Below are 17,243 nucleotides of genomic sequence, written 5' to 3' on the forward strand. Positions count from 1 at the left end.
AATTTGATTTCCTTGTACTAGCATATTTTTGCTCTTCCTTTGACGAGGTACCTGGCTCTGTTCAGCTCTGGGGCCAGATCAGAAGGGTTGGTAACCCTTTTAATTCCTTTAATGACTTTGCTTTTCACACATTTCTTTTCAATTTGATTTGCCAGTACTTGATGTAGCAGGGGAGCCTCCTTGCATGATTCGGGTTGCTGGACATTATTTTTCTTTGACTCACCTGTTAGATTGCCGATGCAGCGCTAATTTGCACTCTAGCATTGCCTACGGCCAAGCCCCCTTCCATGGCTGGATATTTTAATGGAGAAACAGCATGTCCGCACAGCGGGCACGCCGCTGGCACGCCAAAGGCAAGCTGCATCTTCCTCAGATTTTATTATGCTAGAAATTAACTTTTAGCCCACAATGTCTCAAGTAAGATCATAGGCTGCAAACACAAACTCTTGGCCTGCTCGCTCCACGTTCTCTTGTAAGGACTGGTATCTTCAAATTGATAAGGAGGGTGGCGAGAGGATGAGATATTTTCTCACTTGCTACTTCTCAGACCCATGTACAGTGCAGAGTAGACTGCATTATTGTAATCCTCTACTTCGAGGGATCCCAGAATATCTGGGTAAGCGGCTCCAAAGGATACAAGTGTTGGCAGTTAAGTTAGCATTGAACAAAACCAGATTGGACTCAGCATCTGGCACTGAGAGAATCCCACTAGTTACCAGTGAAGGAACGATGCATCTTTAAGGCCAAGTGCATAATGCACAGAGCCTTGAACGGTAGCGGACCCAGGTCTCTACAAGAACAATTATGTGACTATTTTATTTATTTTAGGAGTTTTATCTAGTGCTGGCACAACCAAAGGGGTATCAGAGCGCTTTACAGCAAAAACATACAGCAGATTACAAATACATTAGTAATAAGAGATACTAGAAAGAATCCAATTCAGTATCATGAGATGAATGCTTCCCTTCGGCCAGAGTACAGGAGTTCGGTTGAGGAGAAGAGGCAATATAGCGGCTATTGTTCCGGAGGGTAGAGATGACGGTTGAGGAGAAATTCTTTTTGTAGTCTCTTGAAACTAGTGAAGGAGGAGTAGGCTCTGATATGTATAGGGAGAGAGTTCCAGATTCTAAGGGCATTGACTGAGAAAGAGCGTGAGAGGGGTTTTGGTTTGTGTCTTTTGGGGCGGATTGTAAGAAAGTGGCTCTGTATATACTGGACCAAAGTAAGGTACAGTCTGCACCGAGTCCACAGTCTCCAAAGGTATGGCAGAGGCTAAAGTTAGATATAATCTTACTCTAAAATGCTAGCTTGGTCGAGCAGCAAGGCAGTATCAGAGGACAGTGTAAAGCATTTGTTGTACACACTCAGTCAGCAAATGGTCTCACACACTCAAGAACTGAACTCTAGGCCAATTGTTTTGTATATAAAAATATATAGTTGATTTTAGAACCACAAGTGGGTATCAAATACTCTCTCAGAATGAGATGTTGCGATTGGATACTTTAAGATAGCAATAGACTTTTAAATGCAATAGATAAGGCTGTTGCAATATGCAACACAAGTTAAACAATTATAACATTGAGCTCAATGGGAGTTTAAGTAAATGCAATAAAATCACTTCCCAAATGTTTTTCTTATTCAGGGCTGGATCCTGGATTCAGCCCTGGTGCATTTCCTGTAAACAGTTGAAAGAAATAGTTTGTTACACAGGCGATTTTTAAAGGAATATTTGTACGTTTTGAAAATCGACACTTAAAAGAAATTCTGGTAAAAACCAGGCAATGTATTCCTATGGAGGAAAATTGGGCTAACAGTAAATCAATGTTATTATTACTTTTGAAGGTCAGTGGTGGGCACAAAGATCCAGCACTAGGGTCTCTCCTGATAGCAGGTGAGTAATTTTGTTTTTGCTGGGTGCAGGGGTGTCTTTGGGTGTCGGGAAATCTTCCCCTCAGCTGGTCGCAGTTGAAGGGGTCCCTTGTTTTGAGGCTGCAGGCGTCAGGAGCGTTGAGGAGGGTTCTTGGGCACTGGATTCATGGTCACAATCGCCGGGGGGGGGCGTCCTCGTGGTCTTTGTTCACTCAGGCACAGGCCAGGCTCGGCGGGTGCAGAGTGTGCTGAATCGCGGTTCCTGGCTGGCACCAGGGGTTGTTGCTTTTTTAGCTAAACCACTGCTCGTGGGAGTCCCAGTCTTTAGATGAGCAAGGCAGTCCGGTCCTCTGGGTTTTTCAAGGTTGCTGACCACTGGAGACGCCAGGGTTTTAGCAGGAGCAGGTTCAAGGATCAACAGGCCTGTAGGGCTGGAGCCAAGTCAGTTGGTGTTGTCCTCTTGTTAGCAGCTGCACGGCAGGTCTTTCTTCTTGTTCCAAAATCGGGATCTGATAAAAGGTTCAGGGTGCCCCTAAATACTAAATTTAGGGGCATTACAGGTAGGGCAAGGGCAGAGACCAATAGGTCCCTGTCCTGGGGTGAGTACACCCCCTATCCTGTCACTCTCCAGTGGGAGGCGGGCAGGAGCCTATCTCCGATTCGTTAGGGCTCCCCATTCTCAAAATGGTGAGAGCCCGGAGTTGTGCTTTACCTCGCCTCCCCCACCTGAGGGGTGGGGTTGGCAGAGGCTGGCACACCTCCTTTCCTTCCTTTGTTTTTCCCGCCTGTCTTCCCGCCAGAGTGGGGGTCAGAACCGGTGCGGGCCAGTTGCTGAGTACAGCAAGTGGCCTGGGGAAGGTCACAAAGGCGGCATGCCTTTGAAGCTCCACCTGCCCATTCTGGGGGAAGAGACCTAGCACCTCATCCCAGGATGTGCATTGTTGCAGGCCCAAGAGAGCGGGGGGCTCTACCCAGGGGTCCTGCAACATGTCTGCTGGGTGGCAGCCTAGGTAGCCTCTCAGTCAGAAGAGGGGCTGTAGGTTAGTTTCAGAGGGCAACTATAAGTAATCCGCCAAAAGGTCAAGGAGGACAAGCAGGCAGCATCTGTTGGAGTCGAGGGAGCGGTGTATGTAATCTGTTCTGTTCAGTATGGCAGTTTCAATGCTGCATCCCTTCCTGAAACCGGACTGGTGTGAGTAGAGTAGGTTGTTGGTGTCTAGGTGTTGGTTGAGTTGGGAGAGAACACATTTCGAGGATTTTTGATAGAAAAGGAAGGTTGTGATGGGTCTAAAGATCTTGGGCTCGTTCTGTATTGGGGTTTTTTTTTTTTAGCAGGGGTTGACTTGGCCTTGTTTGAGGCAGTCGGGTATCAGCCCGTTGCTTAAGGAGCAGTTAATGATCTTGGTCCATAGAGGGGTTAGGGTACGATTGAGGTTTTTAGCCAGAGCGGCAGGTAGTGGATGTGCGAAGTGGGGTGAGGGTTTACAAACCTGCTCGGTCCCGAAGATCATCCTCAACCGGTTTGGTCTGTGTGCTCTTCTTCAATAAGACAAGAATAGGTGGGAGATCCTTTCGAGTGAAAGGGGCACAAATTTGGAACACACTACATATTACCCTGAAAGCAAATGCAAACCTGCAGAGTTGCAGGAAAAGTAAAAAACCTGGTTGTTTCCTATTTAGTGATAACACACCTACAGCCCCCCAGTCGTAATGTTACCTGAAGACCTATGTAGACTGACTTGATGCTAGCCCTGTCGGAAGCTGGATTTGTATATGATATACCACTAGGTGGATATACCGTGTAGATTCCAGGGGTTCCTCAAAAGTGTACAAGGCTCAATGGAAAACCAAAAGTGGCCTATTAGTGGTAGTGTGGGTGAGCAGTCTTAGGCCTAACACAGGAGTGCAAGACTTATTGCACAACATTGACCAATAATGGACACAGGACTCAAAAAGGAGATCAGCACACATTTTAGAAAAATAAGTTTAGTTTATATTTTATTGTCAGACCAAGATCTTCGCAATAAGGCAAGTGTGTTTTTAGGTAAAAATACTTTTCACTTCTAAAAGTCAAAACAGTATTTTCAGACCAGTTTAATGTTAGCCTATGGAGGGAAAAAATGATGTGGTTTAACAGGTACGTACACCACTTACAATACTAATCTTTGGGACCAAAGGACAGCAAGGGTCACAAGAGTACCAAAACTGCACCAGCAGCAGCACAGGGGTGGCTGGGTGCAGAGGTCACAATCAGTTTGGCCCAATGTGTTTCAATGGAGGCGGAGGGTGCTCAAAGCCATACTGCATGCAGGTAAGTAAATTGGTTGCAGGTGCCAGGCTTTGGGGGTCAGTTTAAGCACGGGGGCCACAAAGCAGCACCAAATCTACAGGGGGGGGGATGTCTTCCGCAACTCCTCTAATGCGGGTAGTACTACATTTAGGGCATCGCAGATTTGTAGGTATCAGAATACCTCCGTCTGCACTAGTTCAAATGCTGCTAGGAGTTCAGAGAATTTTAAGAGTTTTAACTTTTTCTATAGGTGTCCAATATTGGAAATGCCAATGAGGTCTCATCTATCAAACTCCGGTTGGTTGCAGAGTTTACAGAGTTTTCAGGTGAACCATAACAGCGTGCCAGCCAAGTTTTTTTATTTACTTGCCTCCATATGTCAGTAGTTAAGGCAGTTGGGCCGATGCAGCTGCCATTCGCTGGCTGTGAGTATAGAGACCCATTGTACCAATCTGATAGTGGTCAAGTTGGTAGGCGGGTTCTGTCTAGGGATGATATACCCAGTGGTTGATAACCACTAGTAGTGATGCCCAGTAGTAAAGGCACACTGCAGGGAGCGCTATTCTCCAGTCATACTAGCTTCTAGTCAGTTTATGTCTAGCTATACACAGTCTCTTCCCGTTCATAGCAGTGTCCTGACTTCACTGTCTATATGTTGCAAGTAGGACTCAGGAATTTTGAATGGCCAGTTCTGAAGGATGTATAAAAACCGGGGGAGAGCTAACATTTTGAAGAGGGACGACTGCAGGCGTCGCAATGGAGGATGCAGAAGGGAGACCAACGACAGCAGAGGTACTTCGAGATGTAGGGGCACTGTTGAATCAGCTCACCAGGGCGCAGGGGCTTTGGGTGTAGGGTTGCCTTTAGACATCAGTCTCTTCTTACCAGAGCCAGTCACGGACAGTGGAAGCCTCTAGGTTCAGACTGCAGAGTCGTTGTGGAGTGTAGGGGGTCAGCCAACACTAGACTTGAGGTTAGGGTCGCTGGGGAGACTTCACTGAACAGGTGAGTCACTCAGCCTTGGGCCGTTGGAGCCTGGTGTGGAGGGGCAGGAGTCACGGTTCAGCTGAATCCAAAGTCCTTTTAGTTAGATTCTTCTGGACAGGGCCGCTGTCCTCGGAAAATCTGGTCTTTGTTGAAGAGCAGCCAGTCTTCCTCAGGTTTCTGGAAGTCGCTGGCAACAGGACAGGCGCGTTCTTCTTTGCAGAGTCTTTAAAGCTGGAGACAGGCTGTTCGGGCTGTGGCCAAGTCAGTAATCATCAGGCTTTGCTGCATGGCATGGCATTTGTCCTTCGTTGATTGCAGGAATCTAGTTTCCAGACTAGGGGAGCCACCTAAGTACTACATTTAGGGAGCATTTTAGGGAAGTAGCCGATAGGTCCAATGGGCACCTTACCTGGGGTGCTACACCAGCTAATATTCCACCATCCTGTGGGCTGAGGCATAGACCTAGCCCTGATTGGAGGAGTCCCTTCATCATGGAGGGGACTGAAAAGTGTGCCTAACTGTCTCCTCTACCCGAGGAGATGAGTTGGTAAAGATGGGCACACTTCCTAGCCTTTCTAGATTTTCCGTCCCAAAGTGGGGGTGAAAACCGGGGGCTACAATCTGCTGCTAGCAGGCGAGGCTGGGGGGTTGCATTACAAAGACAGCAGGCCTTTGAAGCTTCCCATTCGAGCGGTGGGCCCATCCTGGGGAAGGAGGTGCAACACTTTTTTCCCAGGATGTGCATTGTTTCTGGTCCCAGAGGCTTTCCACCAAGGTGTCCAGAAACACGTCTGTGTGTGGCCTAAACCTAATCAGTGACCACACGAGGGCTGGTATGTTTTCAGGGGACAACTCTGGGGTGCCGTATGAGTACGTGTTTTAATACATCTCACACTGGCATCTGTGTGGATTTATTACAAGGAGTTGTTTGTTACCAACCACTCCTGGTTTCAGTGGATCCTGCATAGTGCTGGGGAACTTGAGTTGTCAAGTTTCCTTCCCATGTACTCCTTAAGGCTTCCCTGGCACTTACAATATTTAAGAATTTACTTTATTCTAGTGGCATATGTACTAATGCAGATATGCCCTCACCTATGATACAGTGCGCCCTGCCTTAGGGCTGTAAGGCCTGCTAGAGGGGTGACTTACCTATACCTTCAGGCAGTTTTGGCTGGTATGGCACCCAGACAGGGATGCCGTGTCACTAGGTCGTTTTTCTCCCCACAAGGGCATGCAAGCAGCAAGGGCATTGGCATGGTCCTAGTGAGGGACGTGGGGATGGGGGGGGGGGGGGGGGGGGGGGGGGGGATGGGGGTCAGTAACCGGGACTGTCTTCAGCTTCCAGGCCCTAGGTACCATTTACTAGGGACTTGCATATCCCCAATTGGGGATATGTTTTAGGGAAGAGGCACTGGCACAGGGGACTTGGCTGGCACTACAATCAAAACCTCAATACTAGGCAAACAGTGGGGACAAACCATGTCAAAAGAGGCACTCCCAAGCGTCAAGAGGCCTGCTGTGCCTTAAATCAATGCAAGATCCCTAATCAAACAAACTCGAAGTGGCTGACTTTGTAGATTCACAAGCGCTAGAGATCCAGCTCATTACAGAAACCTGGGCCGATAAGTCTGTAGGCCCAGATTTCACCGCCGCTACTCCCCCAGGCTTTATGACACACAGGGTGCACTTAAAAGGGGAGGCGGATTAGCAATAATTTATCGATCCCACATTAAAGCCGTTTTTCATCCTGTTCAAATCGCACCTTGTGAAGTGCTCTCCTTCAGTATTGAGCTATCCAAAACGTATTCTTGTAACTAAAGGTTACTTATTTATAGCCCACCCGGCCCCAGGCATATATTTTTCCAAGACCAGAGTACCAACTTGGAATCTTCTGCTAGCACATCAAACTTTCCCCTGCTGGGAGAATGTATTCTATCTGGAACTCCCTACTGATAAAGACACGAAGATTCTTCTTGAAATGACAGCCAGTTTTAGTCTTCCCCAGGTAGTTGTAGGCTCAACTCATTCTGCTAGGCACTATCTTTATGGTATTTTTACCAACACTTTTTCCTCGTTCGATATCTCTACTTTACCACTATTTTGGACAGACCACCTAGCAGTGAGATTCGATCTTTCTCTAGCACAACCCCTTCAACATGGCAGGACACTTCAAGGAATTGCATTGGCGTTCTTGGCACAAGATAAGCCTGACAAATATAATACGGCACTGGCAGATTCATTACCCTTAATCTCAGAGGACCTTGAGGTCGCGGTAGACGACTACGTTTTGTGGCTAACTTCAGCCGTCAACTGTTTAGTCCGAGCAAAGGCTTCCTTTAGCAAGAGATACGCTCCTTCAGCACCCTGGTTTACCAAACAAAAATGCTGAAAGCAAGAACATATCTGGAGGAAGGAGTATTTCGACTTAGAAATAATCAGATACAAGCATAAGCTTGCCACCTACAAAGCATGGATAGTGGGAGAAAAGGCTTCCTACTTTAACTGTAGAAGCAGCGACAGCATATCTCCATAATGAAGACTTTTGCAATGACTTGGAAGGCTTATTTCAAAGCAGAATTAAAGAAGTATACAACAGGTTTTCTTCCATCAATGACCCTGCTCTGACAAAATGGCCATTATCCTCCAAGCATGCTGGTACCACAGTTCTCTTAATTCATCAATCCAACCGTAGAGCAGTTTACCTCTCTCAAGGTCTACTAAATTCGGCTCTCCCCTTGATCCCTGCCCCCCTTAGGTGGCCAAGCAGGCACCAGAAATATTTGCCTCATCTTTCATGACCATCTTCCACAATATGGTTACCAGCAGTGTCTTTCCTTACCAGTGGATGGTGGTGTCGATATTGCATTCTAAAGAAACCTTTGCTTAGTCCAACAGACACTAACAATTTTCATCTCAAGACTAACCCTACCTGCAAAAATTGTGGAAAAAATAATGACCCTTCAGTTTGCCACATTCATACAAGACAATCGTTTGGACCCTACACAATATGGATTCAGAAGCAGGCAAAGCACTGAGACGGCCTTAATCAAGGCAACAGAAGAAATCCAAGCGACTCTAGACCAGGGAGGCAAAGTTGCCCTCATTCTACTGGACCTGTCAGCAGCCTTTGATACAGTGAATCAGGAGCTGCTGGCAGGTGGACTATTTGGCATCGGAATTAGAGGAGAAGCTTTGGCCCCGTTAAAATCTTTCTTGGACAAGTGTAAAAAGTGTCTCATTTAATGAGTTCACCTCAAATCCCTTCTCGCTGCCTTGTGGAGTGCTGCAGTGCTAGTCATTAAGCCAGACTCTGTTTAAGGTTTGTGTGTCTTATCTGGCAGAGCTGATCAGAGGGTTTGGATTTTCACTCACATCCTATACAGATGATGGTCAAATAGGTGTTCCCTTGTCAGAGAAGGATGTTGAAGCGGACTCTAGATTGATTTTGGGACTGTATGCTGGCAATCAATAACTGGATGGCCAGCAATTGCTTAAAGCTAAACTCAGGAAAAACTGAGGTCATTTATTTGGGAACTCATCTTCATTCTGGTCCCATTCTTGATGGTCACCTCAGCTAGGAACACTTCCTATACTGGTCAAAAAGGCATGCAATCTTAGAGTGATCCTGGGCGAGAAACCTATCTACAGGTATCACCTACATGTGGTCTCCTCATCCGGCTTCTACACCATTAGAACGCTAAAAAAGGTTCTTTCCTCCCTTCCATCCTCTGTGCAAAAAAACTGTTGTCACTTCTATGGTACACTCAAAACTTTTTTTATTGCAACAGCCTATATTCCAACCTGCAACAACTGAGCAAACTACAGACGTTTCAGAATGCAGCTGCACGCCTACATCTAAGCATCCCCAAATTCAAATGGGTGGCCATGGGACTAAAGCAGCTACAGAGGCTGCCAATAAGACAGCGAATAGTGTTTAAGGTCCTCTGCACGTTTTTTAAAGCCCCACATTGCATTGGGCCTGATTACCTCAAGAAGAAATGTACATGGTATAGGCCATTGAGAATCTTGAGATCACCCAAAGCAAATATGGTAAATGTCCCCAAATTCAGACTTCTATCTTAGGGAGGCAGAAGTTGAATAGTGCACCACGATCCTGGAACGCTCCGCCATCTCATCTAAAAAACATGACTCTTGGCATTCAGGGAAGCCTTAAAAACCTGGTTATTCAAATCTGCTTGATTCGAACAATTGGTTGCTATTGCCATTAGTTTCATTTGAGCTCAGATGACATTGCTGTTCTAGCTAGCGTCAATACACCTCCAAGTAAATGTGCAATTTATAATCTTAACATCAGTTACTGTGGCATGTGGGCATAACCCGGTTCCAGAATCCCTAAGCTTGCCAACACAAAGCTGGCCAACTCTGGAAAGTTGTGTCTACCTCAGATTAGGCCACCCTAAGAGTGGTACTAGCCAGGGGATGGGCACACCTACCTCACTAGCTAAATTACCCACCTGTCCAGGTGCCAAAGAATTCTGGACAAAGGGGGAGGTGGGTTGGCTTCCTCTCCTATGGGGAAAGCCAAACTTGCATTTCAAAGGCAGTAGCGCCTTTGAAGCACCCCTTCCTTGGAATGCTAATCAAAAGGCTTCCCTGAACACTTGCAATATCAAGTAATAGAACTAGACATCACAGGTGCATATCTCCTCATGTACATGTTCTCACATAATATATAATGCACCCTGTTGCCTACATCAGGAAATTAATTCACACCCACCCCTTCCTTGAACTACGTACCCAACCTCTCGGCTTTCTCGTTGACAATAGAATTTTTCACACAGCTTCTGTCATTTGATTCCATAATGTAGGAACTTGTAAAAATTGTTGTTGCTCACATTCATCACCTGATGAGCAACCCGCTCCCTAGAAGTCATAAACTTGTGTTCTGAAAAGACAGGGTCACAACAAAATGAGACGTGTGATCTGCCTTCCAAATATAAATGAGAAAATGGTAGGAATACAGATCTTCAAATGAAATGCCTAATTTCTTTACAGTGAAACCAGGGGTTCAAACTAAAGTAACCTGGTAGAAAAACTGCGCAAGTTTCCTCTGGCAATAAAGCCTGTGAACCACTAATCCTCTGTATTGAAAAAACAAAACATAGTCACTGCATGAAAGGAATCCACTCAAGTTGTTGGCCAGTTCCTTGATCCATTGGTCCAGACAGGGATCAGTTCAAACCACTGAGTGCATTCCCTCACGCTGGGTTAAGAATGACTATTGTAGCCTCCTATCATTCCATTGCTAGGAGCAGTGAAAGAAAATTGCAAGCCATTCAGCCTTACATGTAGCTTCGCTTTTCAGTAAGAAAAGAAAGGAGCAAGTCATTTTAGCCATACAGTCGCTTGATAGCACAAACGTTAACATTGTAGAAGGGGGCAAGACTCAGATTGACGTATGGCCTCCCCATTTAAAGGGGTGAAATATTAACAGTTTATACACTACTGGTATTGCTCCAACATCCCAGGCGAGAGGTTAAAGACAGGCAAGTGACCCATTTCTGCAGATCTGTGTCACAGAAGTGTCGACACATGGTCTAAACTAGTATGATATTTAATCTTAAATCAACTCCTGCTTGCCCGGGTCCCAGAAGGCATGGACACAGCAGTCAGTAATTAGCTAGCTGTAGCAGATGACAACAAATGTTCAATTATTCCTATTGGTTGATAAAAAAAAAAAAATCTTACCACCCAGACTAAAATGGAAAGTAATAACAATAAGGATGCACTAAAAAATTTACATTTGGGACACAACTATACACAAAACATCAGAAGAGACTAAGTGCACACTTTACAATAAAATGGTAAGAACTACATCAAAAGATTAACTTAAGCTTGAACTATACCTTTGCGTTTCGTAGCAGTAAGTAAATTGTTGGCGTTCTCAATTTCCCGGTCCATCTTCCCAATCTTGTCCTTCAGCTCTTTAATTATTTTGTCTTTACATACTTCCATTTCAGACAGCTGCTCTTTAGTTGCTTTTTGAGCTAAAACAGATGAAAAAAGGACTACTTCATTAGAACTTAAAACAAAGCACCAGGGAAAGCAACATCATCATCATGCCATAACATTCGCGATACCCACAGTGGGAAAAGGCAGGACCAGGCAACCTTTCAAGTCCAAAAAATGGACTCGAGACACAAAAGAAGCAAATATGGAGCTATTGGTCGAAAGCTGCGAAAGAGACTTAAAGCCACCCAACAACCTGTAGAACGTCAACGAGCTGACTGATCACTACATAGCAGCTGTCGAAAATATCGTCAATAACACCATGCCATTAAAACTGAAAAGAATCTCGGAGAAGACTAAAAATCCGTGGTTTAACAAAGCACTAAACGAAGAAAGACGCAAATTGAGAATGGCCGAAAGAAAATGGAGGCAACACCAGTCATCCCCTGAACTGAAAGCCCTCAGAAAAATTAGGAACCAATATAATAAAAAGATCAACTCAAAAAAGGAATTTATAAGATCAGAATTGGACAATGCCAAAAACAGACCACGAAAACTCTTTGAAATCCTAAAGGAGCAATCAAACAAACTAGCCAAATCCGTGAAAGAAAACTCAAAAACACCTCTAAGCTGTGATGAATTTTCCACATTTTTCACGGAAAAGGCCAAATCACTCGAAGTAGAGCTTAGAAACGCCGTGGTGAACCTTCCCATCGAACCACTGTATACGAACGATACCGACTCTACAACGGAATGCACTAAGGCAAAAAACAAGGCAATTTGGGAATCATTTGAACTGTACGACCAGCACATGATTGCCAAGACGCTCTCAGAAATCAAACCAAACCACCACTACCAAGACCCCCTGCCCGCAAAATGCTTAAAAGAAATCAATCACATTTTGATTCCAATATGGACCGAAATAATAAATGCTTCACTTTCACAAGGGATCCTCCCTGACGGCCTAAAAACAGGTCAAGTTGTTCCCATAATCAAAAAACCCTCAGCGGATGCATCAGATCCAAACAACTTTCGCCCAGTGACCAACATCCCTTTACTGGCCAAGCTGATTGAGAAATGTGTGCAGAACCAACTGAGCCAACACATCACCAAGTTCTACTTGCTAGATGAATGCCAGTCAGGATTCAGAGCAGGGCACAGCATGGAAACAGCGATCCTCCATATTGTTGATGATGCGCTACAGGCCCTTGACCGAAATCAAGCATGCTTACTGGTTCTCCTTGACCTGTCTTCGGCATTTGACACAGTAAATCACAAAGCATTACTGACCAGGCTACGGGACAGGATGGGATTGTCGGGAACTGTGCTGAAATGGTTCGATTCCTTTTTACAGAACAGAACGCAGCGCTTCCTGGTTAACCAATCAATCTCATTTCCATGCCCTATCTCAATAGGAGTCCCTCAAGGATCGACACTATCCCCAGATCTGGCAAAGAAACCAGAGCACACTATATATTTTTTCTCTTTTTGTTCTTTTTTGTCAAAGTATCATCTTCATCAAATTTTCATTCATTCAGGATAGATCACACCAAATGAATTTTTTAAAAGGATTTTATTTGTGAACAGTGTCTACTTCTCAGAGATCACTGTGTCAATCACTTAAGCCTACACGTGTTTCATCACAGCATGTGGCTGCCACGGTCCAGCTTGTAAAGCTTCTGTCTCCGAGTGGTCCCGCACTCGGAGACAGAAGCTTTACAAGCTGGACCGTGGCTGCATACGGCCTGAGATTACCTAAGAATTTTGCGAACCAATAAACAGTTTCCTTACGATAAACCGAATCAACCATACAAACTACCCGACAAGGACCGGGTTGGAATTATCACCGGCTCCCCGACCACGCGTTTTGATCATTTGATCAGCCCTGATGAGTCACAGCCACATGCTGTGATGAAACACGTGTAGGCTTAAGTGATTGACACAGTGATCTCTGAGAAGTAGACACTGTTCACAAATAAAATCCTTTTAAAAAATTCATTTGGTGTGATCTATCCTGAATGAATGAAAATTTGATGAAGATGATACTTTGACAAAAAAGAACAAAAAGAGAAAAAATATATAGTGTGCTCTGGTTTCTTTGCCAAATTAACACAAGAAGGGGGTGGTTTATCCACTTCTCTCTACAGAGGTTAAGGTTTTCCTCTGACCAAGAAGCACCTACCTCGGTACCACGAAGAAGTCAAAACCATACCGTGAATAGTTGAGCGCCCAGATTTCTGAATACTCCAAAAACCTACCCACCGATATAACCACTATCCCCAGATCTGCTTAACCTATACGTCGAACCACTCACAGAAATTCTCCAAAAATCACAGATATCCTACCACATGTATGCTGACGACACGCAAATATACTTAAAGATCGCATCCCTAAAAGACATTGAACTAATGAACGAGACACTAAAAATGGCACTACAATGGTTAACCACAAATCATCTGAAGCTAAATGCACATAAAACAGAGTTCCTACTAATCTCACCGCCAAGGAGCCATACGGAAATAAAGGAATGGACGAAAGTCGTGACTGCGCTAAACTGTACCCCAACCCTGGTCAACTCAGCTAAATCACTAGGAATCACCTTAGACGACAATCTAGACATGAAAGCCCACATTAAGTCAATGGCGAAAAGTGCCCGCTTCCACCTGAACTACTTAAGAAAATTGAAACCATTCATCTCAGAGGCGGACCTCAAATTGGCAATCCAATCCTTCGTTATCTCGAGGATTGAATATGGCTGCACCACCTTAGCTGGCTTACCAAAAATGTCCATGGCACCACTAAAAGCCTGCCTTAACGCTGCGGCAAGACTTATCACCGGAACCAGGAAATATGATCATATATCCCCGCACCTGAAAGCCTTAAACTGGCTACCTTATGAAGCCAGAATCCAAATGAAGATAGCATGTATCACACATAAAGCGCTACACGACAACACCAAGATATCTAGCCAAGAAAATTCAATTGTCCGTGGCAACCGAACAGCTAGGAGTGCTGAGGAGTTGCTGTTACGGCCAGCCATTTTTCGAAAGAAAAAAACCTATGACAGAGCGTTCTCAGGAGCTGCCCCCAGAATATGGAACTCACTCCCTCCAAACATCAGGAAGATCCAGAATCTGGTAACATTCAAGCGGGAAGTGAAGAGCCTTCTGATGAATAAATACATTACTTAGTGAAGATCATTGTTCTGATATATTACTGCCCTAGTACAGAACATGTATGACATGAGAAAGGGAAGCATAGTCAATACTATAAGGAACGTGTATTCTAAGATACGAGAACGACCTAAAGGATACCACCAATGGATATTTTGACTGAACCTGAGAACTGCATCCCACATGAACTTATACCGAGCTACCTCATATATGTTATATATACACTTGCTTTTGTTATAAGTTTAGCCATAGCATATTATTAACGCTAACGTCACATGTGTTATGAATATATATCATCTACCTCACATCTGTTGAACTTTAACTGTTAATATATTGGTTAATCCTTTACCTCTATGTTAAGCGCTCTGATACCCACGGGTCTTGTTCGCGCTATACAAAACTTTATAATAAATAAATAAACATTTAAAAAGTAAAAATCTGATGCTGAACAGTGTGTGCTAATCACAAATACCTCATAACCACGTACCTAGATAACCATCTGCAAACTTATCACAGCCCCTTTATAGTAGAATATTGTGCTTATTCAATTCTGCACAACAACTGACTAATACACCAGGGTAAACATGCTTGTGATATACCTCTCAACCACCTATGCCAGCAACTATATAACTCACCCTTAGAGAAAATTCAGACGGCAATGCCATTTTCATCCTAATTCTCTATTAGAGACTTCACTAAATTCATTAATTTTGCAGATTTACCTATGAGCAAAATTGCAAAATGGAATGGAAGGACACTTGTAGAGCGCATGGCTACCCAGTAGAATCCCAGCCCTAGGAACGGACACGGAAGAATCAGAAAGCTAAGGAAACAGCATGGTCTTTAATAGCTTACGGAAAGCCAGGTGGTTGGAAACTGTGTGAAGGTGTTAAAGCAGAGAGTTCCATAGTTTGGAGGAGTTATAGGAAAATAGCAGACTACCACTTCTAGACCTCTTGATCCTAGGGATCTCTGCTAGATACAGGTCATCTGACCGGAGACTCCTATTGGCTTTATAAGGACGAATCATGGTAGTGGTAACGGATGGGCCAATTCCCTGCATTGACATATATCCTAGACACAAGGCCTTTAATTTAATACGTTCCTGCAATGGAAGCCAGTAAAGGGAACGAATAGCAGGTTTTGCCGATAATGTATTGGTGGTTCCAGTCTTAAGTTTGGTGGCGCTGTTTTGAACAGATTGGAGTTTCGTGACAGCTAAGATGGGGTGCCCAAGTACAGTGATTGGACTAGCACTTTCCTAGACTCGGAGGAGAGGCAGAACTTTGAGCCATTCTGAGTAAGTCATAGCAAAGGGCTGCTGTCTTTCTAGCCTGCGTCCTAAAACTAAAGTCCTGGTCGAACCATATACCCAGGCTCTTAATTTCGGGACCGGGGCTGAACCCATGCTGGGGGGGCCACATAGAACTGGGTTTAAAACTAAGGGTATTGCCCAGTATCATAATCTCGGTTTTTCCTCCGTTAAGCTTGAGCTGGGATGCGTCCATCCAGTTAGAAATGTCCTCTAGACAGGTATAGAGGGCATACATTTTTAGGTCCGAGTGGTTTAACCCCACCACCAGCTGCGTGTCGTCACGTAGGTAATCATCCTGATTCCAAGGGGGCCATATAAACATTGAAAAGAGTAGGGCTGAGTGACTAACCCTGTGGCACAACCCTCAGCAGGTAGGTGGGTTTAGATGCAATATTCTCTTAAAAAACATGAACGGTTCTATCCTCCAGGAAAAAGGACAGCCAATGAAGAGCGGTGCCATCTACTCCTATACTCCGCAGACGCCAGCTCAGAATCGAATGATTCACAGAATCAAATGCTCAGGTCTAGGAGTAGAATGGCTGCCGTACCTCCCGAGTCAAGAATTTTACTGCTTTCTTCTACTACTGCCAGTAGTGCCGTTTCGGTACTTTGGCACAGTTGGAACTCTGAGAGGGATGGAGCAGGTTGTGGGTTTCAAGGAATCTGAAGAGGGTCTGATTGACGTGTTTCTCTGCTACCTTGCTTATAGCAGGCAGAAGGGATATGGGCGGTAGTTGCCCATATCTGCCGGGTCCAGATTGGGCTTCTTAAGTAGGGCTTTACCTCTAGCCCCTTTCCATTTAATGGGAACTATTCCAGTGAACAGTGAGGCATTAATCAGATTTGTCATTTTGGGGGCTAATATTGAGGTGGCGCTGGATCAATAGAACTGCTCTTTACCGTGGACAGCAGGGTGAGGAAAGTTTCCTCAGACAAAGGGGGGAAGGCCTCAAGAATGTGTTCAGGGGGGCCAGGCTAGGAGTCTGTCTGTGGGTGTGAGGAGTTGCCTTCATCACCATTACATGGGAGGGATTCCAAGATATGCTGAACCTTATTGTTGAAATACTGGCCAGAAGGGTCGGGGGCTATTTGTCTATTTGTGTGGGGGGGGGGGGGGGGGGGGGAGGTGTAGTTTTTTTTAATTAATAATAATAATAATAATAATAATAATAATAATAATAATAATAATAATAATAATAATAATGGTTTCTTTGGGAGAGTTGGCCGCTGATGGAATCCTACCCTCGTAATAGGAGGCCTGGGCTCTTAGTTTGACTTTATAGGCAAGGATGGCTACCCTGTAATCCAGCTTTTTGGAGGGTAGAAAGTCTTTCCTCTATTGTCTTTCCTCAACTTCGCTGGTTTTACAAAGAAATGTAGGTTTCCAAAAAACACATACATTTCAACAGAAGCCTACTAAAAGGCAACATTCTCAGCAAATAAAAATGCAATCAAAGGCAACTGGGATGAAAAGACCCTTAGTTACTGCCCATAGAAAGTATGAAAACTTCAGGAAATGTGGCAGATAGATTCAGAAAAGAACAAGATACAAGGAATCAAGTCATCAAAATTCACTTCTGGCCTTTACCAGTTGGCTATGAAGCTGGGAGAATTTTGTAAATTTAATGAACATACCTGG

At 44.6% G+C, this 17,243-nt stretch overlaps 1 protein-coding gene across 2 annotated transcripts in view; it reads right to left on the bottom strand.

Annotated features, from left to right (window-relative positions):
* TPR (translocated promoter region, nuclear basket protein) overlaps positions 1–17,243 on the bottom strand; it is a 684,526-nt gene that overhangs the window by 592,726 nt on the left and 74,557 nt on the right. For both annotated transcript variants that reach the window (XM_086956072.1, XM_086956065.1), the window contains exon 10: positions 11,014–11,154. In XM_086956072.1, coding sequence (XP_086812198.1) covers positions 11,014–11,154 — 141 coding nt within the window. The remainder of the gene's footprint in view (positions 1–11,013; positions 11,155–17,243) is intronic.

This window comes from Lissotriton vulgaris, chromosome 1_1 (genome assembly GCF_964263255.1).
Source record: "Lissotriton vulgaris chromosome 1_1, aLisVul1.2, whole genome shotgun sequence".
In the NCBI taxonomy this organism is placed as follows: domain Eukaryota; kingdom Metazoa; phylum Chordata; class Amphibia; order Caudata; family Salamandridae; genus Lissotriton; species Lissotriton vulgaris.